This window comes from Biomphalaria glabrata, chromosome 5, assembly GCF_947242115.1.
Source record: "Biomphalaria glabrata chromosome 5, xgBioGlab47.1, whole genome shotgun sequence".
NCBI classification, from domain to species: Eukaryota; Metazoa; Mollusca; class Gastropoda; family Planorbidae; genus Biomphalaria; species Biomphalaria glabrata.
This window is the reverse complement of record NC_074715.1, coordinates 38,490,539-38,514,426: the sequence shown is the minus strand read 5'-3', so window position 1 is coordinate 38,514,426 and position 23,888 is coordinate 38,490,539. Positions and strand designations below refer to the sequence as shown.

The 23,888-nt window shown below is 33.2% G+C and overlaps 2 protein-coding genes across 2 annotated transcripts; one reads left to right on the top strand and one right to left on the bottom strand.

Moving 5' to 3' along the window:
* Nucleotides 1–74: 74 nt before the first annotated feature.
* Nucleotides 75–16,906, bottom strand: LOC106059229 (threonylcarbamoyladenosine tRNA methylthiotransferase-like). Its single transcript, XM_013216799.2, has 14 exons — nucleotides 16,485–16,906; nucleotides 14,789–14,890; nucleotides 14,255–14,418; nucleotides 11,301–11,367; nucleotides 10,618–10,738; nucleotides 8,722–8,825; nucleotides 7,960–8,126; nucleotides 7,710–7,855; nucleotides 7,121–7,181; nucleotides 6,017–6,136; nucleotides 5,762–5,824; nucleotides 4,179–4,262; nucleotides 1,519–1,698; nucleotides 75–230 (listed from the first exon to the last, which is right to left on the bottom strand). The coding sequence occupies exons 1-14, from the start codon at nucleotides 16,729–16,731 to the stop codon at nucleotides 144–146; spliced, it is 1,713 nt and encodes a 570-aa protein (XP_013072253.2). The 5' UTR covers nucleotides 16,732–16,906; the 3' UTR covers nucleotides 75–143.
* Nucleotides 16,907–21,816: 4,910 nt separating this feature from the next.
* LOC106059249 (uncharacterized) lies at nucleotides 21,817–23,776 on the top strand. The gene is made up of 3 exons (XM_013216821.2): nucleotides 21,817–22,270; nucleotides 22,850–23,024; nucleotides 23,324–23,776. Exons 1-3 carry the CDS (start codon nucleotides 22,165–22,167, stop codon nucleotides 23,667–23,669), a joined length of 627 nt encoding a protein of 208 aa, XP_013072275.1. The 5' UTR covers nucleotides 21,817–22,164; the 3' UTR covers nucleotides 23,670–23,776.
* The last annotated feature ends 112 nt before the right edge of the window (nucleotides 23,777–23,888 follow it).

The window sequence follows — 23,888 nt, the reverse complement described above, 5'->3', positions numbered from 1 at the left end:
CAAACAAAAAAAAAATTACAGACTATTTATTTGTACTACTGTTGTTATGAAAATAAAATATAATAACAAACAAAGATTGTGGCTAAAATGTTTATTAATATCTAAAATGCATTTTTGAAAATTTGCCATTAGTTATATAATCATCATCTGTTAAATCTTGTGTAGGCTCGAACTAAAATGGCAAGTCCTAACAGTGAGCTACCTAACCAAAACCAAGGAACCTGAAGTTTCTGTGAAAGATAAATAGAATTGTAAAATTTGGCTTTGGCTTTCATTTTAGAGGATGAAAAAAATAAATTCATTATAAATCAAGACAATATATGTACACAGACCAAGAAATTAAACTGCTTTAATGAAGTGTTGATGACATAGAAATAGTTTATTCTTCAAATACTTGTCTTATCCTTAAGTAACTCAACTAACCAACCATATGTATACATGATGCATTTATGTCAGTGTTTTGATTGGATATTACATTTTTCAATAACAAGATAATATGACATAATACAACAGTATACCTAGTATGACATATAATATAAAAGTATACCTATGATGGCTCACTTCAAATACCAAATGATATTAGTGCCACATAATTCTAGAGCTAGTAAGTATTTGTATACTGTGACTGATGCTTCTTAGCTTTTTTACTGGCAATGCTAATGTCAAAATGATTGATGCACTAGTCTGATCAACTTTCTGTAAACACAGAATAAACATATGCTAAGACTCTACTCCTTTTTTGGGAAAATAATACAAGTTTAGGGTTACTTCCACTTTTCTTATTCAACTCGTTGTCTTTTCAGTAGGAAGTTGCTGTGTTAATGTGTAACTATGATTCTTGGTAAGATGTCATACAAATTAAGAAATCTAGAGAGATGGCTTATATTGTCCAGCCAACCTATTATACTTGTTATTATGCATATCTAGTGGTTGGAGGACTTTGACTAACACGCTAAACCTGATATTACATATAATTTTCTTGAGGTATCACATTTGGCAGGTGTAATTAGAAAGATACACATATAAAATTTAAAAAAGAAGACAGGTCAAGATTTAAAATAACTTCTACAAAAAAAAAAAAAAAATTTGTTATACAGAGAGGCCAAGATAAGAGACCCGAAGTCAAGCAGTGTGTGATATTCAAATCGAGAGCATAACATTATGTCCAGCAGCCATCTTATGTTTTGCTTGTCAATGTTGCCTTGCCAGTTGTTAATGGTGGTTATAATAGCATTCTCCATAATGTTTTCAACTGAACAAAGAGTGTTAATTCTTATTTTCGATTGTAAATCGTTTGTAACATTAAATGAAAGGTTCATAATGAAATACATAATAATGATACTATAATTTACTTTTCTCTAAGTATTTATACTTCTGTAATCAAAGGAAGCCTCTTTTATCTTGGCCACTCTGTATTAGGTAGGAGATTTGCTCCTTAAATAAATTAAATCTTTTATGTCAAGTTATGTAACAGCAATAGAGATCATCTTCAAAAGAATTCTTTTTAAATGGACGTACTTTTTCCTGAGAAGCCAATGTAACTCCTGACACTTGACCTTTCTTCAAAGGATGTGGTACATTAGGTTGTTCAGCAGTTTCATCTTGCAAAAGTTTCCCTTTCATGAAATGTTTTCCTGTCTCAAATATCTCCACTTTTACAATTTTGCCCATAATATTGTCTTGTTTTAAAACTAAAACCTTATAACATCAGAGAGAAAACAAAAATACATGAATCCAAAGAAATATATATATATGTACTTTCCAAAATATATATTAGTATGTTAATTAAAATAAATAACTTTATATAGATATTTTTTAGGTGAAGCTTGTGCTACATATTTTGGACTCAATAACTAGTATCCCCAACCTCCGTCCTCCTCAATAGGGAACAGTTGTACATATAAGACTATTCTCCAATAATGAATGAAAAGTGAGCATAAGGTGGATAAAGAAAATGTTTCAGGGACACCCTGAAAGCCTCCCTGAGAACCTTCAACATGGACCCTGCCAACTGGAAGACTTAAGCCAATGATAGAGCATTGTGGAGTTGTGGTGTGAAAACTGGCCCAGAAATTAATGAGGACAAGAAAACGGCCTTGGCTGATGAAATGCGCTAGAGAAAAAAATAAAGGTGATGGACACAAGCTCCAGCTGGTATAGCTTGTCCAGTGAGCAGCAAAACATTCCTGCCTCACACAAGTTTCATCAGCCACATGAGAGACACAAAACTGCAATGCAAAGATCTCAACCACCTGGGTGACAAGAGTAGTCATCAACTTATCATGATGAATAAACTTTTTATTTATTTTTTTTATGAATACCAGGTGGGCATGGTGGTTGAGTTGTAATGCACTTGGCTTCTGAACCAAGAGGTCTTGGGTTCAAATTTCAGTGAAGACTGGGATTTTGAATTTCTGGATTTTAGGACTTCCCTGAGTCTACCCCACTCTGATAGAAACCTGACTTTAGTTGAGGGAAAATAAAGGTGGTTGATCACAATGCCAGCCATACAGCACCCTTGTTAAACATCAGGCCATAGAAACAGATTATTTCTAAATCATCTACCCATCAAGGTCATCAAGGTCTAAAAGGGGTACTTTAATTTTTTATTTACATCACACCAATAGATATATACCATCTTCTCACCATCAACAAGACAACAAACAATAAAATTAACATTAGATAAGGAAACTTTAGAAAAAAATGACAGCCCTACATATCTTGGAGTCACCTATGACCCGAGATTAACCTGGAAAAAACAAATAGAAAAAACACAGAGTAAAGGCATCCAGAAATTATCTTTATGAAAAAATTAGCTGGTACAGAGTGGGGAGCTAATCACAACATCCTGAAAAAGACCTATACCAGTTACGTAAGACCTGTTCTAGAATATGGTGCCACAGCATGGGGCTCAGCAGCCCAAACCAACCTAAGGAAAATAGACAAGGTTCCAATGACAGGAGAAATCAAAACAACACCCATTAGAGCTATGGAGGAAACGCTGCCCTGGTCTCTCTAGATGAAAGAAGAGAAATAAAAATCCTTTCACAATTCACTAAATTGGTAAACCTTGGAGAGGCACCCACTCAAAACTAAAATCCACAAAACTGGCACTAAAACCATCTCAAAAGGACTAATTTCATACAGGAGTCTCTGGACCTAAAAAAGAATCACCAACTTAAAAAAATAACTCTGGATACCACGATACATCATAATGAATCTCCACCCTGGGACGAAATCTCTCTTCCTACTATAAGAGACCATATTGAAAATATAACCAAAAAATCTGACTATAAGAGCTGAAGGAAATAGTGAACTGTTTTCTACAAACTCATTATCCTAGCAATCAGTGGATCAGAGTTTACACAGATGGCTCATCTCATATAGCCACCACAAATGGAGGAGCTGGAATACTAATCAAATGGCCTGATGGAGAAAAACTAGAAAAATCCATTGTAACTGGAGAGCTCTCTGACAGCAACAGAGCAGAAAGGGAAGCACTAGAACTAGCTGCTACCATGCTAGCAAATCATCCAAGTACCCCACCCAGTCTGATTGTCTTTCTAACTTATGCGAAAACAATCCTCCAAAGCATGGAAAACTCTGATTCCTCCTATATAAAATGACTCAGGACAGCACTTATAAAGCTCAATAACAACAGCAAAAAAACTGTTATTCAATAGATAAAAGCACAGATAGAACTAGAAGGAAATGAGAAAAGCTATCCTGACAAGATCAACGTCTAATCTTTCAACTCAGGACCGGAACAACCGAATGAGACAACATTTGTTCCAGAAGCTCAAAATAGGAACCAGTGAAATCTGCCCATGTGGAGCATCATTAGAGAATGCTGACCATGTCCTTCAAAACTGTTCTCTTTACCATGAGGCTCCTACAAGACACTGGCCCCAAAACACCCCAATAGAAAGAAAACTAAATGGAGAGCTCCTGATTTGGAAACCACTGCGCAGTTCATCTCATGTATTGGTCTAGTCATCTGAACACTCCAACATAAAAATGAGAATGAGGAAGAAGAAGACCAATAGATCTAGGGAGTTGAATTTCTATAGAGACATAAAATTTTTAAAGAAATTTAATGAAAAATCACTTCACCTTTTAAGTCTATATTTTTTTAGAAAGTCTTTAATAATGTAGTGATTGTTTAGTCTACAGCATACCTGATCATATGATTTATTGTGAGCAACAAAATATTGTTGGTCAAAGGACACTTCTGTTACAAGAACCTCTTGTATGAGCCCTAACTATTTGGGCAAAAAGAAAAAATAAATAAATCATCATACATTTAAAACATGTACAAAAGAGTATATTTCTATTATAAATGATTTTTAATTTTGAACATAAAATGTTCAAAATAACACATGTTGATACATTACAATAAAAATAGATTAGAACGACTGATTAACAATTTTTACATACTTTCTTCAAGGGAACAAAAAAATAGAAAAACTTGTTTTCCAGGCAAAGTGTCATTTGTCTTAAGGCCAACACAACTAAAGTGTCATTAGAGTCAGCAGTTAACCTAAGTGTTTTTTTTTATTTTTAAGGCTGGTAGTTAACAAAAAGTTTTTATGGCAAAGAGTTAACTTCAAGGGAAACTTCGATGGTTTTGACCATTTTTGATATATGTGTTTTGATTGACAGATAATGAATATATTCTTCTTTTTTTAAAATTTGCAATAATAACTCAGTAATTGATGTTATTCTGACGTAATTTTCCTGCACATCCAAAATGGTCTGACTTTCACCGGGTTTCTATGTGACTTCACACAAACCTATTAATTTAATCTATTGACTTACTGTATAACGGAAAACCATACAGTAAAGTTTACATTCTCGTAAAAGAAACATATCTTCGTCAATGCAGTAAGATCTAGATCTTTTAAGCAGAGAAAAAAATGCGTGTTTGAAAGTAGATTTACATGCAGTGTGTATTTTCTCACCTGACCACTCAACACACAACAAACACTATCGCTTGGTTGTCTTGTCATGACTGACTATACGCAGTCTAGACTAGCCTTACACTGACTAGTTTGCTAGAATAAGCTAGACACACGATCTATCTACTTTTTGGGACAGGGAGGGAGATGAAAATGTAACTTTTTTTCTTGAACTGGTTATCCTAATGCTTTTAGATCTATCTACATATATATATAACTGTACCATAGCTCTGGACAAGGCCGTCACTAAGCCTAACAGCTACTGTAAGAATGAAGCGATATGATTGGTTAAATCTAGTTTCCCTTTCAATATTGTTGAGGGAAGTGACATTTGCCTAAGCTAAATACAAAATCTCAAAGAACCCCATTTTTTTTTAGATGTCAAGAATTTACTGACTAATTTATTAAATATGTTTCTAAGCATTAAAATAAAAAATGGTAAAATGTTTACTATTACAACTTTTTACATTTAATTTAAATATGTCAATAACTCAAATTTGAAAAACCATTGGAGTTTCCCTTTAAGTTATTGTCTTATTCATGTATATGTCCCTCTGTTAGTTATATATCAATATCATGAGCACAAATCTTCATCTCCTCCTCAGATGAAGTCCATTCAAAGTTAGAAAGGTTTACTCTCCCTGTGAAGCCCTAGGATCTCCAAGAAGCTCTTCACTAACCCTTGTGCCTGAAGGTTTCTCTGTGTATGAGATCATTACTAAGAATTGAAAAGCATGGATGCCTAGCTCCTTTTTACACAGCCATCACATTCTAGTCTTTGACACCTTCATTTAGACAATTACCTTGTGGGTGTATGGGTGGTATGACTGAAATAACTCTGAAACTACTTTTGTCCGCTTCTTCACCTAAAGAGACCACAAATATAAAAAATAGAAATGAAAAGACGAAACAAATAAAGGTTATAAAGGTTATATTTAAAACATATTATCAAGGCTTAGTATTCAAAACTATTGAAAGAATTCCCATTGTATTAACTTTAAACAAATCATATCATGCATGAGTTTAATTCATGAAGTAATGGCATTAAAGGGATTTACTTCTTGAGCAGGGATTCTCTGCATTTTATAGGCCAATGTTCCTGGCCTGGGAAAAAACTGATTGATAAAAAGACTAGCAAATTTGTACTTTTCAACCAGAGCCATTGTTTCCTTGAAATCCTGCAAAAGTAAAACAAACACAATGTTTAAATATAATAAATATTCAAACTATAAAGTACAACAATATTTAACCATTTTAACATTTAACAAGATTGCAAAAAATAGCATAAGCCTTAACAATTTATATCCAGAAATCCCTTGTGATAATTTTTGTTGGGAAAAATGCTTCATTTTTACTCTGATACAGCTCCCTTTATGAAACCTTCTAAAGCAATAATAATACATGAACCCCTTTGAGTGCACCAATGTGGCCAGACAAGTGCTGTCAAGTAGTTTATTAAACTTTTAATGTTGATCATTAAAATTGTACCTTTTATATAAAATTTTGCTGCCCTCAAAACAACATAAATGTGACCAAGGAAACTATTGGGACAGTTGTTGTACTTTAGCTCTATTAAGTTTAAAAACACATAGACACTTTGTACTTTTGATTCCTTACAAGACAAATATAAACATATAAATTTTAATTCATATTATCTTTCCTTTTATAAATCACCTGAAACTTTTTTTTTCAGCTTTTAATGGAACACCTGCATTATAGTAGATAGATGTACCTTAAATTATCGATCTTTAAAATTAAGTAGGTTCTCATAATTAGTCAATGCATTCAAATATAAAAAGTAAAAAAATGTAAGCTTCAGGTCCAGGGTGTCAATAAACTTTTGACTGTAATGCATAAGACATGAGATGAGTGATAAAAAATTATTTTAACTATACCTTCATTTCATAAAATTATTGGCATGAGAGCACCACTAGATTGTCAAAATAATGAAAAATGACTCTCATTATTTAGATATTGTTTACCTGCACAATGCTTGAACATATATTGCCTGTGTTTGCTTAAACAATTATAATAAGCATGCTTTTCTAATTAATTGTCTGAATAAAACTTAGATCTTCAGTATACACCTACAAGTCTAGAAAACTATCTCTGCACATAAGTTACTAAAGGAAGAAACATGAAGGATGTATCATTCAGCCTACCTGGTCAGTTTCTGTGGGAAACCCACAAATTAAATCAGTTGCTATGTTCACATCAGGTACCCTGAAAAATATTTGTGATTAACACAGTATAAAATTTCTACATCAGAAAATCAAGCTCAATTATATATATTATATATATATATATATAAATGTGTATGTGTGTGTATATATATATATATATATATATAAAGAGAGAGAGAGAGATATATATATATATATATGTTAATGCAACAGTGCCAGGTGATTACAAATGCCCAACCTGTGACCACAGTTGTGTATCTTTGGTCACACAAGAAGTTGCAAAAGGAAAAGATTGCCTCTTGAAACAGAATATTTATTTATATATATATATATATATATATATATATATATATATATATATATATATATATATATATATATATATATAAAGTCCTAATAGTGTAATACAAAGTCAGAAACAAAAGTGGTAAGTTTGAATTACTTCCTCGCCTAAAGAATAAAAGAGTTTTGTAACTACTACAATGATGTGCTAATACCAAATATCAAAATGCTGTATATTCTTAAGTTTTTCTTCAATTGCTCTCTACTTCTCTATAAATATTTTTACCTTTCTCTTAAATAGTCGACAACATGCCTAAAATCTGCAACACAGTATTCTCTCCTCATGTCCATCAAAACACTATCAGATCCAGACTGGACAGGGACGTGAAGAAATGAGTATACCCTTGGATGGGACAGAATCTTGGACATCTCCTTCCATAATCAAAATAAAATATGTGCTATAGTAATTGTTTACAGCTCAAAAATGTTAACATATAAGTAATAATAAAGTATTTTCAATTGTTCTGAAGACTCACCTCTAGATGTTCTAAAATATAAGGGGGGTTCGTCATACCAAGCCTAATCATGGCACCTTGTGGTACAACTTCAATAAGCTTCCACAACAGTTCCGGAAGAGTGACACCAATGTCTCTGCCATATGCTCCCAAGTCCTCAGAAGTTAACCAAAGCTCAACAACTCCCTCTGATTTAAATTGAAAAAACGTAACATCTTTGTATCACAATATTGAAGTTTCATGAAATATATTTGCTATATATATATATATATAATATAAAACTATTTATATGAATTAAACAAAACTGAATGAGCCTTAACACAATGTACAGATTTCTTAAATATTGTTTTCAGGTCTTGAGTTGAGATATATCTAGAAAATGTGGCATCACAAAAATTTTCTGACCTAAATTTGGCTGCATTAGTCACTTCTACAACACATAAGTAAATGATATCACTAGTTTAAAATTTTTGTCTGTATTAGGAAAAAAGTAGATGAAATCATATTAGTTAACATTTTCTTGCACATAAGCTTTTATATTTTTTCTTCAAGATAAAAAATGCAAGTTTTTGTGGGGTTTTTTTGGTGCTTAATATTAGAATGAAAATCTGTGCTAAAAGCTCATTCTCATGTAAGCACTAAAGCACAATGAAGGCCAGACAAGCTGTAAAAAAGTTATATAATAATGACAACTTAAGATTGAATTTAAATATTTTTTTGTATGCCCCACAAAGTATTGATTCAAATACTTTTTATATTTTCTCAATGGCAATGACTATTTACCTGAAAAAGACTGTTTGGCTCGCTCCACAATTTCTTCTGGTCTGTAACTACCAAGTTCACCCCTTGCATGTTTAGTTTTGCAATATGTACATTGATTTAAACATCTGCACAGTTAGGGATGAACAGAAAGTAGTTTTAATTATTAAAACTAAAACAGTAAAATCTTACATCTGGCTTAAAACAAGGAACAAAAAAAATCAATTTTTTGATTACTTATAAATAATGCTTCTAGATCAGGGTTGGGCAACCGTTTTAGTATCAATTGCAGCATTAAAAAACATGGGAATTGGGGACGCATATCTATACTATAAAGTAGAATGTAAGGTGTATGTATGTGACTTATAGACATCAAAACCGCTTGACCAATCTTGATAAAACTTGGCAGGAATGTTTCTTGGGTACCAACTTAGACCGTAGTGCATGTATTGTAGCCCTAAAACAAACTTAAGACCCTAAAAAAAATTAAAGTTGTCCGACTCTATTAAAGCTATAGTATTTATGGATCGAGGCCATGTTTACAATGTTGACATGAGAAAAGATCGAAAGGATTTAGACCTATAGCTAATTTTAAGAAATACACTTTGCGCATATAGTTTTTTACTTTGACACATGAAAATACAAAAGAAGATCCATTGATTTCATTATATAATAAAATTAACCTTCAATTTTGTGTTTCAAAAGCATTTTTTGCATTAATTAGTTCGTTATATCTGTGACTACAGATTTCCTGATGAACATTCTTTCATTAGACAATAACGTAATGAATCACTTACTAAAAATTAATTTGTTTAATTGTTTACTTTATAATCCCATCCCTAGATCTAAAACTCTACTTCTACTCTAAGATGATAAAACTTCTCTTCGCAAATATAGTTTTATACTTTAACACATGAACATACTAATTATACTCCATTCATTTCATATTTTTATCAAATAAACATTCAAATTTGGTTTTCTAAAGCATTTTTAATAGACAACATTCGTTTACGAAAGCTGCGAAGTCGAGTTGAGATAGGCCTATATTCATTCATGAATTGCGTACTAAAAATTATTTCGTTTAATTGTTTACTTTATAATCCCATTCATTTAACAAAGCTATCGCTCTTTTCGTTTTTAATAGATATGAATGTATCGGCTTCGGGTAAACCGATTTTCGCAAAACTAATTTTATTTTCGTAGCGAAAGAGAAAAAAACTTGAAAGGATCATTATCTAAGTTTAACATACATCTAAATCCAATCCACTAGATTAGTAAACAGAAACTTAGACCCGCAGGCCGTGGGTAATGTCAGGCTAGTATATAAATATAAATTAAACACAGGGTTTTTTAAGTGTGTAAATACAGCTTCTGGCACCCAAAAAAATAATGTATAATACCTTTGTCATTTTTTTCATTTAGTACGATGATATAACACTAGTTCACCTAATCAAATATTTCTCAATATATAAATATCTTATTTTTAGAAAGCACCATCAATCAATTATAACTAAATAATTTTATTCCATTAAAATACATAAGGGAAAAAAAAAATTAGCAGAAGAAAAAAATACAAAGAAGACCTTAGTTATTGTTGCTCTGAATAATACAGACTAAAAAACATGAAGTAGTGATTTTTAAAAAAGGGTTTAGATTAGTCTGAAACATATATTAGTCAGTGATAGTGATAGTATATATATATGTGTGTGTGTGTGTGTGTGTGTTTGTTAAGTATTATAAAGTATTTTTAAAAAAAGGGGGGTGAGGAGTTGATTTTGGTGTTCAGAAGAGAAATTCTTAGCTAAAGGGAGATAAATTAAGTAACGACCATATACAAATTATGTAATGCTAAAAAAAATACATTTGTGAACAAATTTAAATAATTAAATTAAATAATAATAAAAAAGAATCAGAACTAACCCAGTATTTATAGCTATGATCTCAATAAGAGGATTTTTTCTTATTTTTGGTAGACTTAAAGGAGCACCACCAGCCTTCTTACCAGATGATTTCTTTTGCCCCATTAGTCGTACAGAGTTACCTAATGCAGAGTAGAATGGTATAACATTAATTTATACATTATTATGATTTTTAATTTTTTTCATTCTCAGTTGAAAGCATAAGGTTGTTGTTTATTTTTTAGTATCATACATGTGCCATGCATACAAATAAATAAATGTATGGACAGAAGTTTGTTCATGACTGAAAAAAACTCAGTTTTTATTACAATTTCAAAAGTTAACAAAGAACAGCCAGTTGTATGTTTCTTTTTTTTAAACTAGCCTGTCAAAAAAAAAAAAAAAGACAAAGACAAATTTTTATTTTTTCATTTGAACTTTAGTCTTCTCTTCTTCTAGCCAGCTTTTTGCTACTGAGCTGTGAGCTCTTTTGCAGACTGTGCCAAGGAAAGATAGTGTGCTGTTCTGAACTTATGTCAAAAAGCATTTTTTTTTATTTCACATCATATGAAAAGAAAAGGTTACCTGCAGAGAAACTTCAGATGAGTGATTTAGAAAATGATGTGTCATACCTAGACAATAAAGCTAAGTTTAACTAATCTACAACTCAAAAGTATATTAACAAAACAAAATGGAGTGCTTTACCTTTAAAAGTTTCCTCCACCACCTCCACCACTCTGTCAATTTGTTGAACGCCAATGACACTCAGACCCTGCACATTAGATATATACAATTAGGCTAATAATTTACAAATTGTAATTTTACATTGATTTTAAGTAGGATTACTTAAAAGTAAATTGTAAAATTTGACAAAATTATTTTTATTACAGAAATATAATAGTCTACCATTTAAAAAAAAACAAAAAAACTAACTACCCAATGGATTTTTTGGTTGAAAGCAGGAACTTTAAAAAAACAAAGAACAAGAATATCTACTAAAGTGCTTACAGTGAACTTTTAACTAAAAGGGTTTTTAAACTACAAGCACGACAACAGTTAACAATAGTCGGCGAAGCTAAATGGTGTTTCTTGTTTGATTTCTTCAAATAATGTGCAAAACTGAATAAATGATAAACTATATTCAACAATGTTTCAATGCTCAAAACTAAGTCAATAGTCCTCTTAAGCCATATGATTTCATATGGTGCTGTACCAATTTTGGGGCAATTTTCAAAATGGCATTATGCCTTTTTGCATATTTACCAATACTTGACTATAATACCAAAAAATGCATCAGAATCTAAAAACAACCAACTACTCATAATTAAACCACAAGGTTAATCATTCCAAATGTCTGCCACCATCTATTTACATTGAATTGTTGTGGATTTACATGAACAATTTCTGAAAATTTAGTTAGTTGTAGGGACTAAGGTATACTAGTGTTCAACCATTGGGTTGTAACTCTGCATGGACATAGAGATCAATGGATAATAGTGTTCCTGTATGATCTAAGAAAAACAAAATTGCTTCTGTACCATTTCTCATCTATAAAGATGTGTGTTACTGTAACACTACTGATTTCAAACTTATAATTATAAAATCAAACTTATCTTATCTTATATAATACAGACGTTACTTCAAAAAAGAAGATGATTATGTCCTACACATCATGCATTTAGTCATGCATATTAACCAATGACTTAAATTCTGCCAAGTCACTGGTTTTCCTGGCTAGCTCAGGCAACCCATTCCATGCTCTAATAGCACTAGGGAAGAAGGAGTATTTGTACAAATTTGTCCTAGCATATGAGACGAGGAATGTGCCTTTATCTTTGTGTCTTTCAGAGTATTTTATTAAATTTTGTTTTTGTATTTGAAGATTATGGTTCAGTGTTTTATGTATAATTGCTACTTTACTTTTGAGTCTTCTGTCCTGAAGGCTTTCTAAATTTAGTGATTTTACTAAAGGTGTTACTCTGGTTAAGTGTGAATATTCGTTTGTTATGAATCTCACTGCTCTATTTTGTGTCTGTTCCAGTTTCTTAATGTTATCTTGAGTTGAGGGGTCCCAAACGGAGGATGCATATTCTATTATTGGCCTGACCAAGGTTAAATAACATTTTAGTTTTATGTTTAGTGTTATGTTTATGGGAAGCGTGGTCGAGAGGCCAAGTGCGCTTGAACCAGGCTTGGCTTGGCTACCTAGAAGGGGGCTCGAGGTTCAACACCCGACTCGGGCAAAGTTGTGTTTATTGAGCGCCTAAAGGCAGCACGGAAAACCAACTCCTAGAAACCCCCCACCGGTCCACAAATGAGATTGGACCCAAAGCACTCTGAGCATGCTATAAGCATGAAAGTAGCGCTATATAAAAGCTATAATAATAATTTATAGAAATTTCTTTTAATAAATCCTAATGCTTTGTTTGATTTTTTTATAGTTTCATCAATATGTGGATTCCATGACAGTTTTTCATTTATTATAACACCTAGGTATTTTGCGTTTTTAGTCTGTGTTACTGGTTTGCCATGAATAAGATAAGTGGAATTAATTTGTTTTAGTTTTTTTGTTACTCTTAACAACTGAAATTTTTCTGGGTGGAAAGACATGCTCCAATTTGATTCCCATTTCTGTAATTCATCTAATTCTCTGTATAAAATATCTGTGTCTTGTGTTGTTTTTATAGTTCTATATATTATACAATCGTTTGCAAATAATCTGACTTTCGTTCCTGAGGTAATGCAATTTGGTAAATCATTTATGTAAATTAAGAATAGTAGTGGACCTAAGACAGTTCCTTGAGGTACACCTGAGTTTACTGTTATCTGTGTTGATTTAGAGCCATTTATTATTACAGTTTGTTCTCTCCCTATCAGAAAATCTTTAATCCACTGATGCAATGGACCATTAATGCCGACATATTTTAATTTTGTAAGCAAACTATGGTGTTGAACTTTGTCAAAAGCCTTGGAAAAATCTAGTAAGATAGCATCTATTTGTTCACTATTATCTAAACCTTTTGAAAAGTCATCAATTAGTCCTATTAGTTGTGTTTCACATGATCTATATTTCCTAAAGCCATGTTGGTATGGGGTGGGGACATTATGTTTGTCTAAGTGGTTTATGATGTTGCTACATATTATGTGTTCTAGGATTTTACATGTGATGCTGGTAAGTGATACTGGTCTGTAGTTTCCTGGGTCAGATTTTTCTCCTTTTTTAAATAGGGGGTGACATTAGCTTCTTTCCAGTCCTTTGGTACTCTGCCCTGGTTAAGCGATGCCTGAAAGAGTATTTTGAACACTGGGGCTAGCTCATTGCTTAGTTCTTTGAGTAATCTAGCTGGAATACCATCAGGTCCAGACGCTTTATTTGGTTTGGTGTTGGCTAATAGTTTTTGGCTTTTATTTTCTTGTACTACTATATCTTCTATGTTGTCTACTTGGCTCAAATTAATTAATATGTCTTTGTCTCCTGGGGCTGAGAATGCTGATGCAAAGTATTTGTTTAGGATGTTTGCTTTATTTTCATTATCATTATGTATTATGTTATGTTCATCTTTTAATGGCACTATGCCTGTTGTTTCCATTTTCTTAGACTTAATGTATGACCATAGGTTTTTGAAACAAATCATTTTTAGCAATACGCTAGCAATTACCTGAATGTAATCAGCCTTCTGATGCCCTTGTGGGACACATCCAGCCACAACTAATAATTTTCCCATAGACTGAGCTTCTTTGATAGCATTTCTGAAGTGATCTTCTGCTGGATTCTTAACAGTACAACTATTTAACAACCACAAATCAGCCTCTTCTTTTTGTTCTAGACAAAAAAAAAAATTTAACATAACAGCCTTGCAACAATAAACATATTATTTGTTAATGCAGGTTGTTTTTTTTAATTTATGAAAGTGTTTCAACACCTATTCAACACCTACTTACTTTGTCTCATACTGATACAACTATAATATATATTTTTAAAATAATCAAGGAATATTTTTAGTCCTTGGTAATTGAATATCATCTTGCCACATGTATACATTTTAAATGTACTGTCCAGCTGGTACCTGGCTCTAACTCACTTATATGCACAAAATTTGAGTCTTGAAACTAGGATGGTTGGTTAGAAGAATTATTTTCTACAAATAAACCTACAAAATGTGAATAAATGAATTCTGAATGAAATATATAACCTGTTATCTTGTATCCGTAAGCTGCAAGTTGTCCTGCCATGTACTCGCTGTCTGAACTGTTATGTGAACAGCCCCATGTACGAACATATATTTTTTGTGTACCTTTAAGTAATTTTAAAAAATTATTAAATTTTGGAAAAAAGTAAACAAACAAAAAAAGATAGAACTGTATTTTTTTATTTTCTTGTCAAATAAGTCTTAAAATTTTTAGCAAATAGCTTGCTTGAAATTATGATTCTAAGAAGAGCTAGTGAATAGAGCAATAAGCTTATATGTATGCATGTTATGATTATTTTTTTTTAAATATTGAGTTATTGTTAACTGATGTTTTATCAACTCTTGTTGTGAAGATGTTCAGCACATATAAAGTTATCTTTAATTTCATAAAATCAAACAATACTTACATTTCTCAAAATTATCATGTTCTCTAAATATTATTATATTTGAAAAAAGGAAACCTTAAAAGTAATTTTTAGACAATGAAATTTTAAATTATTTTTTTTTATTATTCTGTGAATCAAAAAAAAAATTTCTCTGGGAAAAAACTAGAGAACTGATGTATTTATGTGTATTTTATCTGTTGTGTTGTCTTTATATGAGAAAAGAGTCCTTGTAATCACAACAAATTTCCATAAAGGATCAATAAAGCAGTCTTAGCCTTAGTCTTAACAATACTGTTTTATACACAGTTTGAGTTTTCTGCTGATCATAAAGCTATCCCATGCTATGTCAAGTATTTCAATTGCTACAATTAGTCATTCCTGAAGTAGAATGATACTAAGTCTAAAATTGGATAGATCTAGACGATTTTATTAAATTAAATTACAAAGAGAATTGAGATCTTAGACTAGTCTGTCTCAGTATAGCTAATTTATGCTACATAAAGATCTAGATAATAAATTAAAAATAGATCATGATTTGGTATAATATATTATAATTAGGTACTTCTGATTGGCATAAAACCCTTAGTAAAGGACACTTATAAATAAAGAGGACTTGATTTTGCAACCCAACTCAAGCTGACTTGTGCTTTGTGACAGCCTAAACTTAGCATGGGAACCTTCTCCCAGATATCCATTGACCCCCCCCCCCCCCTCCCCCACGTCCATAAAATAGAGATTGGGTATTGGACCATGCTCAACTAGATCTATATTATATGTAGGTCTATAATCTTAGACGAGATTAAAATAGGACAGCCTAACAGAGATGCCCCCTGTAAGCGCTATACTGATCAATTCAGGTGCCATTTCATCCTCACTGGCATATCTATATTATATAAGAAAGTAGCTGGCAGCAGATGACCACTGAATTTACTGAAAGAGACAGTTGGAGAGCTCTCACAAAGGCTGCAGGATACACATTTGAGACCCAAAAAGCCCTTATTGGAGACAGGTGCAGAAGATGCAAAGAAAACTTAGATTGCCAGCGGACAAAGTTTTATCTGAATGAGATGCAGAATAACATGCAGATGTCGTAACTGGGTTTGCACAGCCAACATGTGAAATACTGCAGCACACTCATCCTTGATATTCAGAATCAAAGACATTTCCATTATTATTAGTAGATATATCATTATCAAAGTATGCTGAGAGTGAAATGCTCTATTTATCTAGACTACTCTTAGACTTAATAAGTAAATAAATAAGTCTATCCTTTCAATTTTCAATCTTTATTTATAATTATTGAAAAAAATTACCAGGTACATAGCTGTCTCGTTTTTCATTCGCCAAACTCCCTTCTGGATCACAATAATCTAGATCAATGGATTTAACCTTTTCAGCAATCGTGGTTGTCTTCGTTTTTTTAGAACGTGGTCGAGGAATAATTAAAGGGCGATTTCCTTCTCGTTGTTCATGAGAATGATTAGCCGAAATTATGTCTTCGATGTCTTCTATAACATCATTATCACAAGTGGATCTAGTCAATTCATGAGACACTGGCATTTTTATTTCACAATAACAAGAATTCCAGGGGGCTGGGAGGTTTATAGATCTATCTAGACTAGATAAAACACAAGAAAGACATTTTTAAATTTTAAAAAGCTTTTGAATGTGCCTATGCAATGCTTCGATTTTTGTATATATCATATGTATTGCATGGTTTTGTTTTTTATTTTATCTATGTTACATGATTATCATTACTATGTACTTCCGTTTGAGACAAAAAATTATCGGGTAATCTTTACTAATTACATAAAAAAGAATATGACATTTTATAGCGGCCCCCGAAAGGGAAAAAGACGCTATTAGTTTTGTGTGAAATGTCTGTCCGTCTGTTCCGTTTAGATCTCGTAAACTAGAAAAGATAGTGAAAATCCGTCATCATAATATTTTAGTCCATTCAAAGTTCTGATGCAACGGCTACTTTTTCTTTTCTAAAAGCGAAAAATCTAATTTTTTAAATCACTTATGCAAGCAGTTTTTCATCAAAATACACCACTTTAACAACTATTCACTATTAATAGTAACAAACACGGGATGCTTTTTAGAAAAAGGGGGGGGGGTGACTATTTGCCAATATTTTATAACACATTTATGCAAATGGTTTTAGATTTTTTGTCAAAAAATATTTTTTTTTTACTTTTGTATTTCTACGGTATGTAAGTTCTGTCCTACTAAATGCTACATTTACTAAGTCTGCTTTAAAACTGCATTACGAAAAAGAAAAAAAACAAAATTTTCATTTTCACCCATCTCTACAGACAATCACACATTATCATTCCAATAAAAGGGCATTTGAATAAGTGAATTCCGGAACCAGTAGCCTATACGATGTTTCTGCAACCAATAAAGTTCTAGCATATAGATCTTTTTTACTATCATCGTTTTCAGAACGAAAAGTACCGCTAATTAAAAGATTTGGTGATTTAAAAAAAATACAGGTGGACTGCATGATATGGTGGATAGAAACACACTGTGTTGTGGGTCAAATACTCGTTTTTCTCAAATTATCATCCTTAGGGAAATGAAAAAAAAATGAATGCTAGGCGTCAAGCCGTTTATTAATCCTTTATATTCGGAGCAAAGAGTATTTAAAGATGTGTTTATGCTTAAAACAACCACATGTCTACATAAGGTATAGTAGACTGATTCACGTTGTACGGTGGACTAAAACTTGATATACTAGTACGCTTGATTGGATCCAGGCTAATCAGGCGAATAATATATATTCGCTTAGCTCTAAATTTAGAAGCGTAACCTATAATTTCCACCTTATGACGCCGAAGATCCCTGTAGTTAGGGAGAAACACATCTCGAATGGCTACGAGACTATTTTTAGTGTCCCTAAAACCCACATTAAAATGCTAATATCTCATTAACGGCTGAAAAGTTATAGAAAATATTTTGCATATGTGTTGTTTTTTTTAGCATTATATTACAGAAAACATGGCAAGCATTAAAACGGCTTCTGTGATTGGTGATTGACCCTAAAACCTCTTCAGTTGGGCATTAGCATCGAACGAAAATAAACTGACAATGGTTTTATTGAGTGTGTGTGTCTGTGCGCGCGTGTGTGTGTGTTTTCTCAGGTGACGATGTTGAGGGGTTAGGTTGGTTGCTTTGCGATTTAGAATGGTGAAATCTGAGCTGCTTTGTCGTAAAGCAGATGTTAAGGACGGCAGACGATCTAAAGACACGAAAGAGTGAAGACGTATTTTTGTTTTGAGTTTGTTTCAATATCACAAAGGATCAAAAGTTTCAAATACCTCATAACTAAATGGGCTGTTGGGGCCGCTAATATATATGGGCCGCATTAAATGTCAGTTAGTCCCGTAAACGTGATTGGCCTTTCCTTACCTTTTATAAAAGATCTTTACATAGAGCCTACTTAACTGTGGTAGGCCTACTAGCCACACATTCCGAAGTAATGGATTAACTTATACCCGTAAACTGTGCTTCTGTGAGTTTCAATTCTCTTTACATACTAAGAGATTAACAAACAACATAATATCTATATTTTTGTGTAGTCCTACATAGTGAAAACATACGCGTGTCAATCTGAAACAGAACCCGCACGGAACCATTGAGACGACACGCCAGGACACACGACAAGGCAGGCCATCAAGTGTTTTGTGGCTTTACTCTTTTAGTTAGAATCAAAATAGTGTAGGCCTATTTTAATAATAGACTAATTAACAGTGTGAAGGAACTTGAGATTTTGTTTAAATTGAGATATCCTATATAGCCCTAAGTCTATTTACATATAATATGAAAACAAGTTCTGGGCCGAATCGTATGATAATGCCCTGGCCGATTTTGACACCCATGGAAGTCCGTCTCTGAATCCAAGCAACATTTGGACGATTCCTACGAAACAAATAGTGGCAGAGAATCTGGCCATCTCGTGGTCCAGCGTGTTAATAACAGGATGAGGACAAGTCCAGCATAGAAAGGATTAATGACATGTGGTCTAGGTCCAGTGGCGAAGCCAGGGATTTGGGGGCCCCTGTGTGGGGGGCTTGGCGTAATATTAAATATTTAATGTAAAAAAAAATGCCAACATTCATTTGGAGGCTCCCTCAATTGGAGGCCCGGGGGGGGGGTTCAAATTCTCTCCCCCCCCCCCCCCCCACCATAGCTACGCCACTGCCTATGTCGGAGTTACGAAGTGAGTCGATCATTTAATACACTGATAAGTACCAAGGCACTTTCTGTATGCGGATTTCAATTCTTCCAGAGACAGTAACGTTTCAAATGTTAAAGACTTTGCGCCAACATAATGCGTTACAGACAGGAAAGCAAGATTAAATACAAGGCGAACGGTGTTGTTTTTTTTTAGACACGCTTGGTCGAGATTCTTGGTCAAGTGCGTTCTTCAATTGAGTTGCTGTGGTACAATGCCAAAAGGCAGCGAAGCTCTCATTCTTTAATCATAACAGGCAAGAAATTAAAATACTTTGCGCTGAACAGAGTTCGTAACGTTGATATCTGATAGGTATTACGACTTAAGACTATCAGTGGAGAATGATGTCAATAACACAGCAAGACACGTGAGTACTTCGATCAAGTCAAGAAATGGGTTATAGAACGATACTCACTTCTACAATAGTACGAAAGAACAAGGTGTATATACGTGGCTTGGTGAAAGGGTAGGGAGGAAGCATGGTGAATCATAGCATATGTTTCCTAAACACCTCGGAATGTACTTTAGCAGATGAGGAGAACACAAGCCGCGTGTAAATGTGTCTAGTCAGGTTAGCAAGTGCCTGATTTTAGAATATTACTTGATGACTTGAGCATATGACAGGTGTTGAGATAATTGTCTTACCTTCGCACATATTTAAAAAAAAAAGCATCTGGAGACTCATTCACTCAAACACACAGAAAAGCTGCATAGTGTAAATCAATGTAACACGTCCTATATCCACACGTAGGTCTACTAGTAGCCAGTGCAAGAATGTAAGCAATGTCTTGCCCTATATTATCATCATGCCAGCACGAGATGTAAAATGAGATGGTAGGACTATTCTTCTCGATCTTCGAAAGGAGAATTTCACATACATCTAATATTATTTATTATTTAGGCCTAAGCTTAAGGAATGAAGATACCTCTAGGCCTTTGTAGTGATTAAAACCTGAAAGAAATCATCTGTAGATTACTTCGACAGATTACATTTCCCACGATTAGTCTCCCCTGATTCAAAGCAATCAATAATAATATGATCCCCGACTAAAATGAGTTGACTTCTAGATAAGTACATAGGACTATAAGTTGACTTCTAGATAAGTACATAGGACTATAAGTTGACTTCTAGTTAAGTACATAGGACTATAAGTTGACTTCTAGATAAGTACATAGGACTATAAGTTGACTTCTAGATAAGAACGTAGCAGGACTATAAGTTTACTTCTAGATAAGAACATAGGACTATTGAGTTGACGTCTAGAAAAGAACATAGGACTATGTATAGACTTCTAGATAAGATCATAGCAGGACTATGAATTGACTTCTAGATAAGATCGTAGCAGGACTATGAATTGTCTTCTAAATAAGAACCGCAGGGCTATGTAATAGTGAATAAAGTATGTCCATGTATCAATTAATAGGTTCAATAATTAAATGTTAATTGATGTTTCAGACAGATAATTGGCCTACTAAAAAGTCACAAATGAGATGCTGTTGATTGATGTCAGCTCTGTTCTAAACACGATGACCCAATAGATTGTTATGTCGACTAGAGCAGCGGTCCTCAGCCCAGAGCTCACACATCCCTGACTGGAAGATTTATTTTTTTTAATAAACTGAGAAGGGTCGATAAAAAAAATGAGGGTGGTCGATTAAAATGTTTGAAACTGAAATGTGTCACTTAAAATCTTTGAATGAGGTGCCAGTCTCAAAATTGTAGGCCCAAATATATTTAAAAAGCTGAAAATGTGTTTTAAAAGAAATCGAACGCAAACAATCAAAAAAAATATATTAAAAAAATGACATTTGGCAGATTTAAGAGCATCCTTTGTATGAAAAAAGATAAGACATCAACTCCTTTCAACCTGCATATTTAATCCCTATTTGTTTTAATTTTATGATAAAAGTTACACTTTTATAATTTAAGCAGATTTATATGACAATGTATAATATAAGAAATGTGTACCATATAGCCACAAAGGGCCACAATTACATTATATTCTGATCTAAGCTATCCTTATCACACGCAAAATTTTTAGACAACAAATGTATCTTCCCTTTCCTTTTTTAACGTAGTGTATCTCCCTACGTACACATTGAGTAGGCCTAACCTTTACATTCTTGCAAGACAATTGTAAGTAAGGTATACGCATGAACAAATCTTATTATTTTCATGCCAACCAAGTTGAAGTATAGTTTAGTCAATATAAATAAATAATAGGCCTAGAGTTCTTTTCATTTTGAATTATTACTACACCATTTTTGACATAGAACTAAGTAACATCTACTTTAGGCTTATTCTAAGGCCGACAACTCAAGCTACACGTATTGGTTAATTGATTTCTATAATGCGATACAGACACACATGGCCTCAAACAGTCAAACTCACTAATATTTACGACTCTTGTTTTTTTTTTTTTTTTTTTTTTAATGTACTTAGGTCTGACGCAACACAAATTTGTACTCTCTGATCAGGTGCGAACACCAGACTAAAAAGTGTGTTGGGTGTTAGGTGCCAAAAGTTGTAGCACAATCGAATTACAGCCCCTTTCACCAGCATCAGCGCGAGTTGTCTAACGTTCTAGCTTGGAGTAAGTCTGTTTCCTGACAAGATTTATCGTTGCTTCTTGAGTGTTGAGAGACAGCCAATAAATTCTACCTAGATCTAGTCATCAGAAGGAGCAATCTGGCCTGACAAAATATCGCAGTAGCCTACGGTTCGAATCATCTCTGAGGAGATAGACTTCAACATGCCTGTAATTCGTGTCAATTGTAACAGCACTATCAATAATGGAACAGTGCAGTTTATAATCAACGTAAGCCAAACCTTACCAGAAGCAAACTCGACTCATATTCGTAAGTGAAATAAACAGAGATTACGTATTTAGGACATAATCTCAATACATTATATTATTGATGTATGTTATATATTTTTTTAAAGTTTTTAGTTTGAAACGATAGCATTTATCACATTATCTCTCAATGAATTGTCTCAGGAGTCAATGTTCCATGTGTGTCTTTGCGAGCCCAGAGATTCTTGTTATATGGCTGAATAGCCAATATGTTGTGCTACATTATCCTTATATTTATCGCTTTCACCTTTTTTAAAAATATTGAGTTATTGTTTACTGATGTTTTGTGAACTCTCATTGTGAAGATGTTCAGCATATATGTGTGCCTTCTAAAGGAACTGCGGTTAAAAGGTCCATCTCTTTCTCGGAAGTACCACCTCTCTAATGTCTAAAACACACATTTAAATGAAGTTATTTTTATTTACAACAAATAACGAAGCACCTACTATAATTTTTTTTTTTTTTAAAGTCCGCGTGCTGCCCTCTTTTTGATTATCTTCAACCAATAGAGACAAAATGTTCAATAAATACTTCTGTCCGGATTGTTTCAGTTGGTAATGCTGGCTATTTATTACCTCTGTAGATGATTCCGAAGGAGCCCTCAGATTCACTATTGCAGTAGTATTAGTCTATGGTATTGGAGTCATTGGTCTACTGGGGATCTCTGCCCGCAGAAACAGGAGAATGGAGGCCATGGACAAAGAAGTCAATAAATTCATCAAAAGCAAACTCTCCAAATACGAAGAAAGAAAAACAAGGTTTGTATTGTCAGAAACAACTTTCAAAACAAATGTCATGCTAATAAAAGTAATAGGCCCATTGTAAGATCCATGCTATTTAGGAACCTAACACAAATGAATTGCTTAAGAGCTTACCTGTTAAGTTTAGCCCAGACTTCAATCTAAAAAGAAAACAATCCTTGAATACGACCAGGTAATAACTAATTTTAATAGAAAACCTTTTTTGTTTCAAGTTGGGCCTTATTAAAATCAGTTAAACACAATCTACTGTTTAGTTACTACAAATACACTGTATCTCTTATTTTGTATCTTTCAAGGAGGCCAAAAACAATTAACAAGCTGATTTCATCTTTACATTCAATCATACAGACAGAAGAATCACTGCATACAGTCATGACTAAATCAGGTCAAAACCAAGCCAAAAAGAACTTTCCACTCAAAAAAGCTTACACCTGGTCAAGCAGAACACAGGAGTCTTTTGACCCACTAGGACTGCAGCTTCACATTACCAGCTGCAAAGAACCCAATAGATCAGCAGTCTCCAATTCCATTAGCCAGAACAAGAGCCTTGAAGAAACTTTACCATTGAACACCCCAAGTCAAAAGAAAGTGACATTTACAAAAATGGACTCCACAGAGGGTATGCTTGTCTCATCAGTATGACATCATTGATGGTAAAGTGTTTACTATAGCCATTTATCACATGGCGATGGAAACATTATTTCACCTATTTCAATAGACAGTTCTGTTCCAATAAAAAGTGAGTGCTACTCCTATAATGTGGATTAATTTATGCTTGAAATAAAAGTGTGCAGTTTGATGAATTTATTGTGTATCTAAGTATCATTCACATTGTAGAACCATGGAGCATCACACACTACT

Bases quoted from the DNA above. Each gene is read 5' to 3' on its own strand.
- LOC106059229 (XM_013216799.2), bottom strand. From the start codon at position 16,731: ATGCCAGTGTCTCATGAATTGACTAGATCCACTTGTGATAATGATGTT. The intron at 8,826-10,617 runs GTTAGTTCTGAT...CTAACTGTGCAG, and splicing joins ATCATAGCTATAAATACTGG to ATGTTTAAATCAATGTACAT. The intron at 8,127-8,721 runs GTAAATAGTCAT...AATTTAAATCAG, and splicing joins AGCCAAACAGTCTTTTTCAG to AGGGAGTTGTTGAGCTTTGG.
- LOC106059249 (XM_013216821.2), top strand. From the start codon at position 22,165: ATGCCTGTAATTCGTGTCAATTGTAACAGCACTATCAATAATGGAACA. The intron at 22,271-22,849 runs GTAAGTGAAATA...TTACCTCTGTAG, and splicing joins AGCAAACTCGACTCATATTC to ATGATTCCGAAGGAGCCCTC. The intron at 23,025-23,323 runs GTTTGTATTGTC...GTATCTTTCAAG, and splicing joins TACGAAGAAAGAAAAACAAG to GAGGCCAAAAACAATTAACA.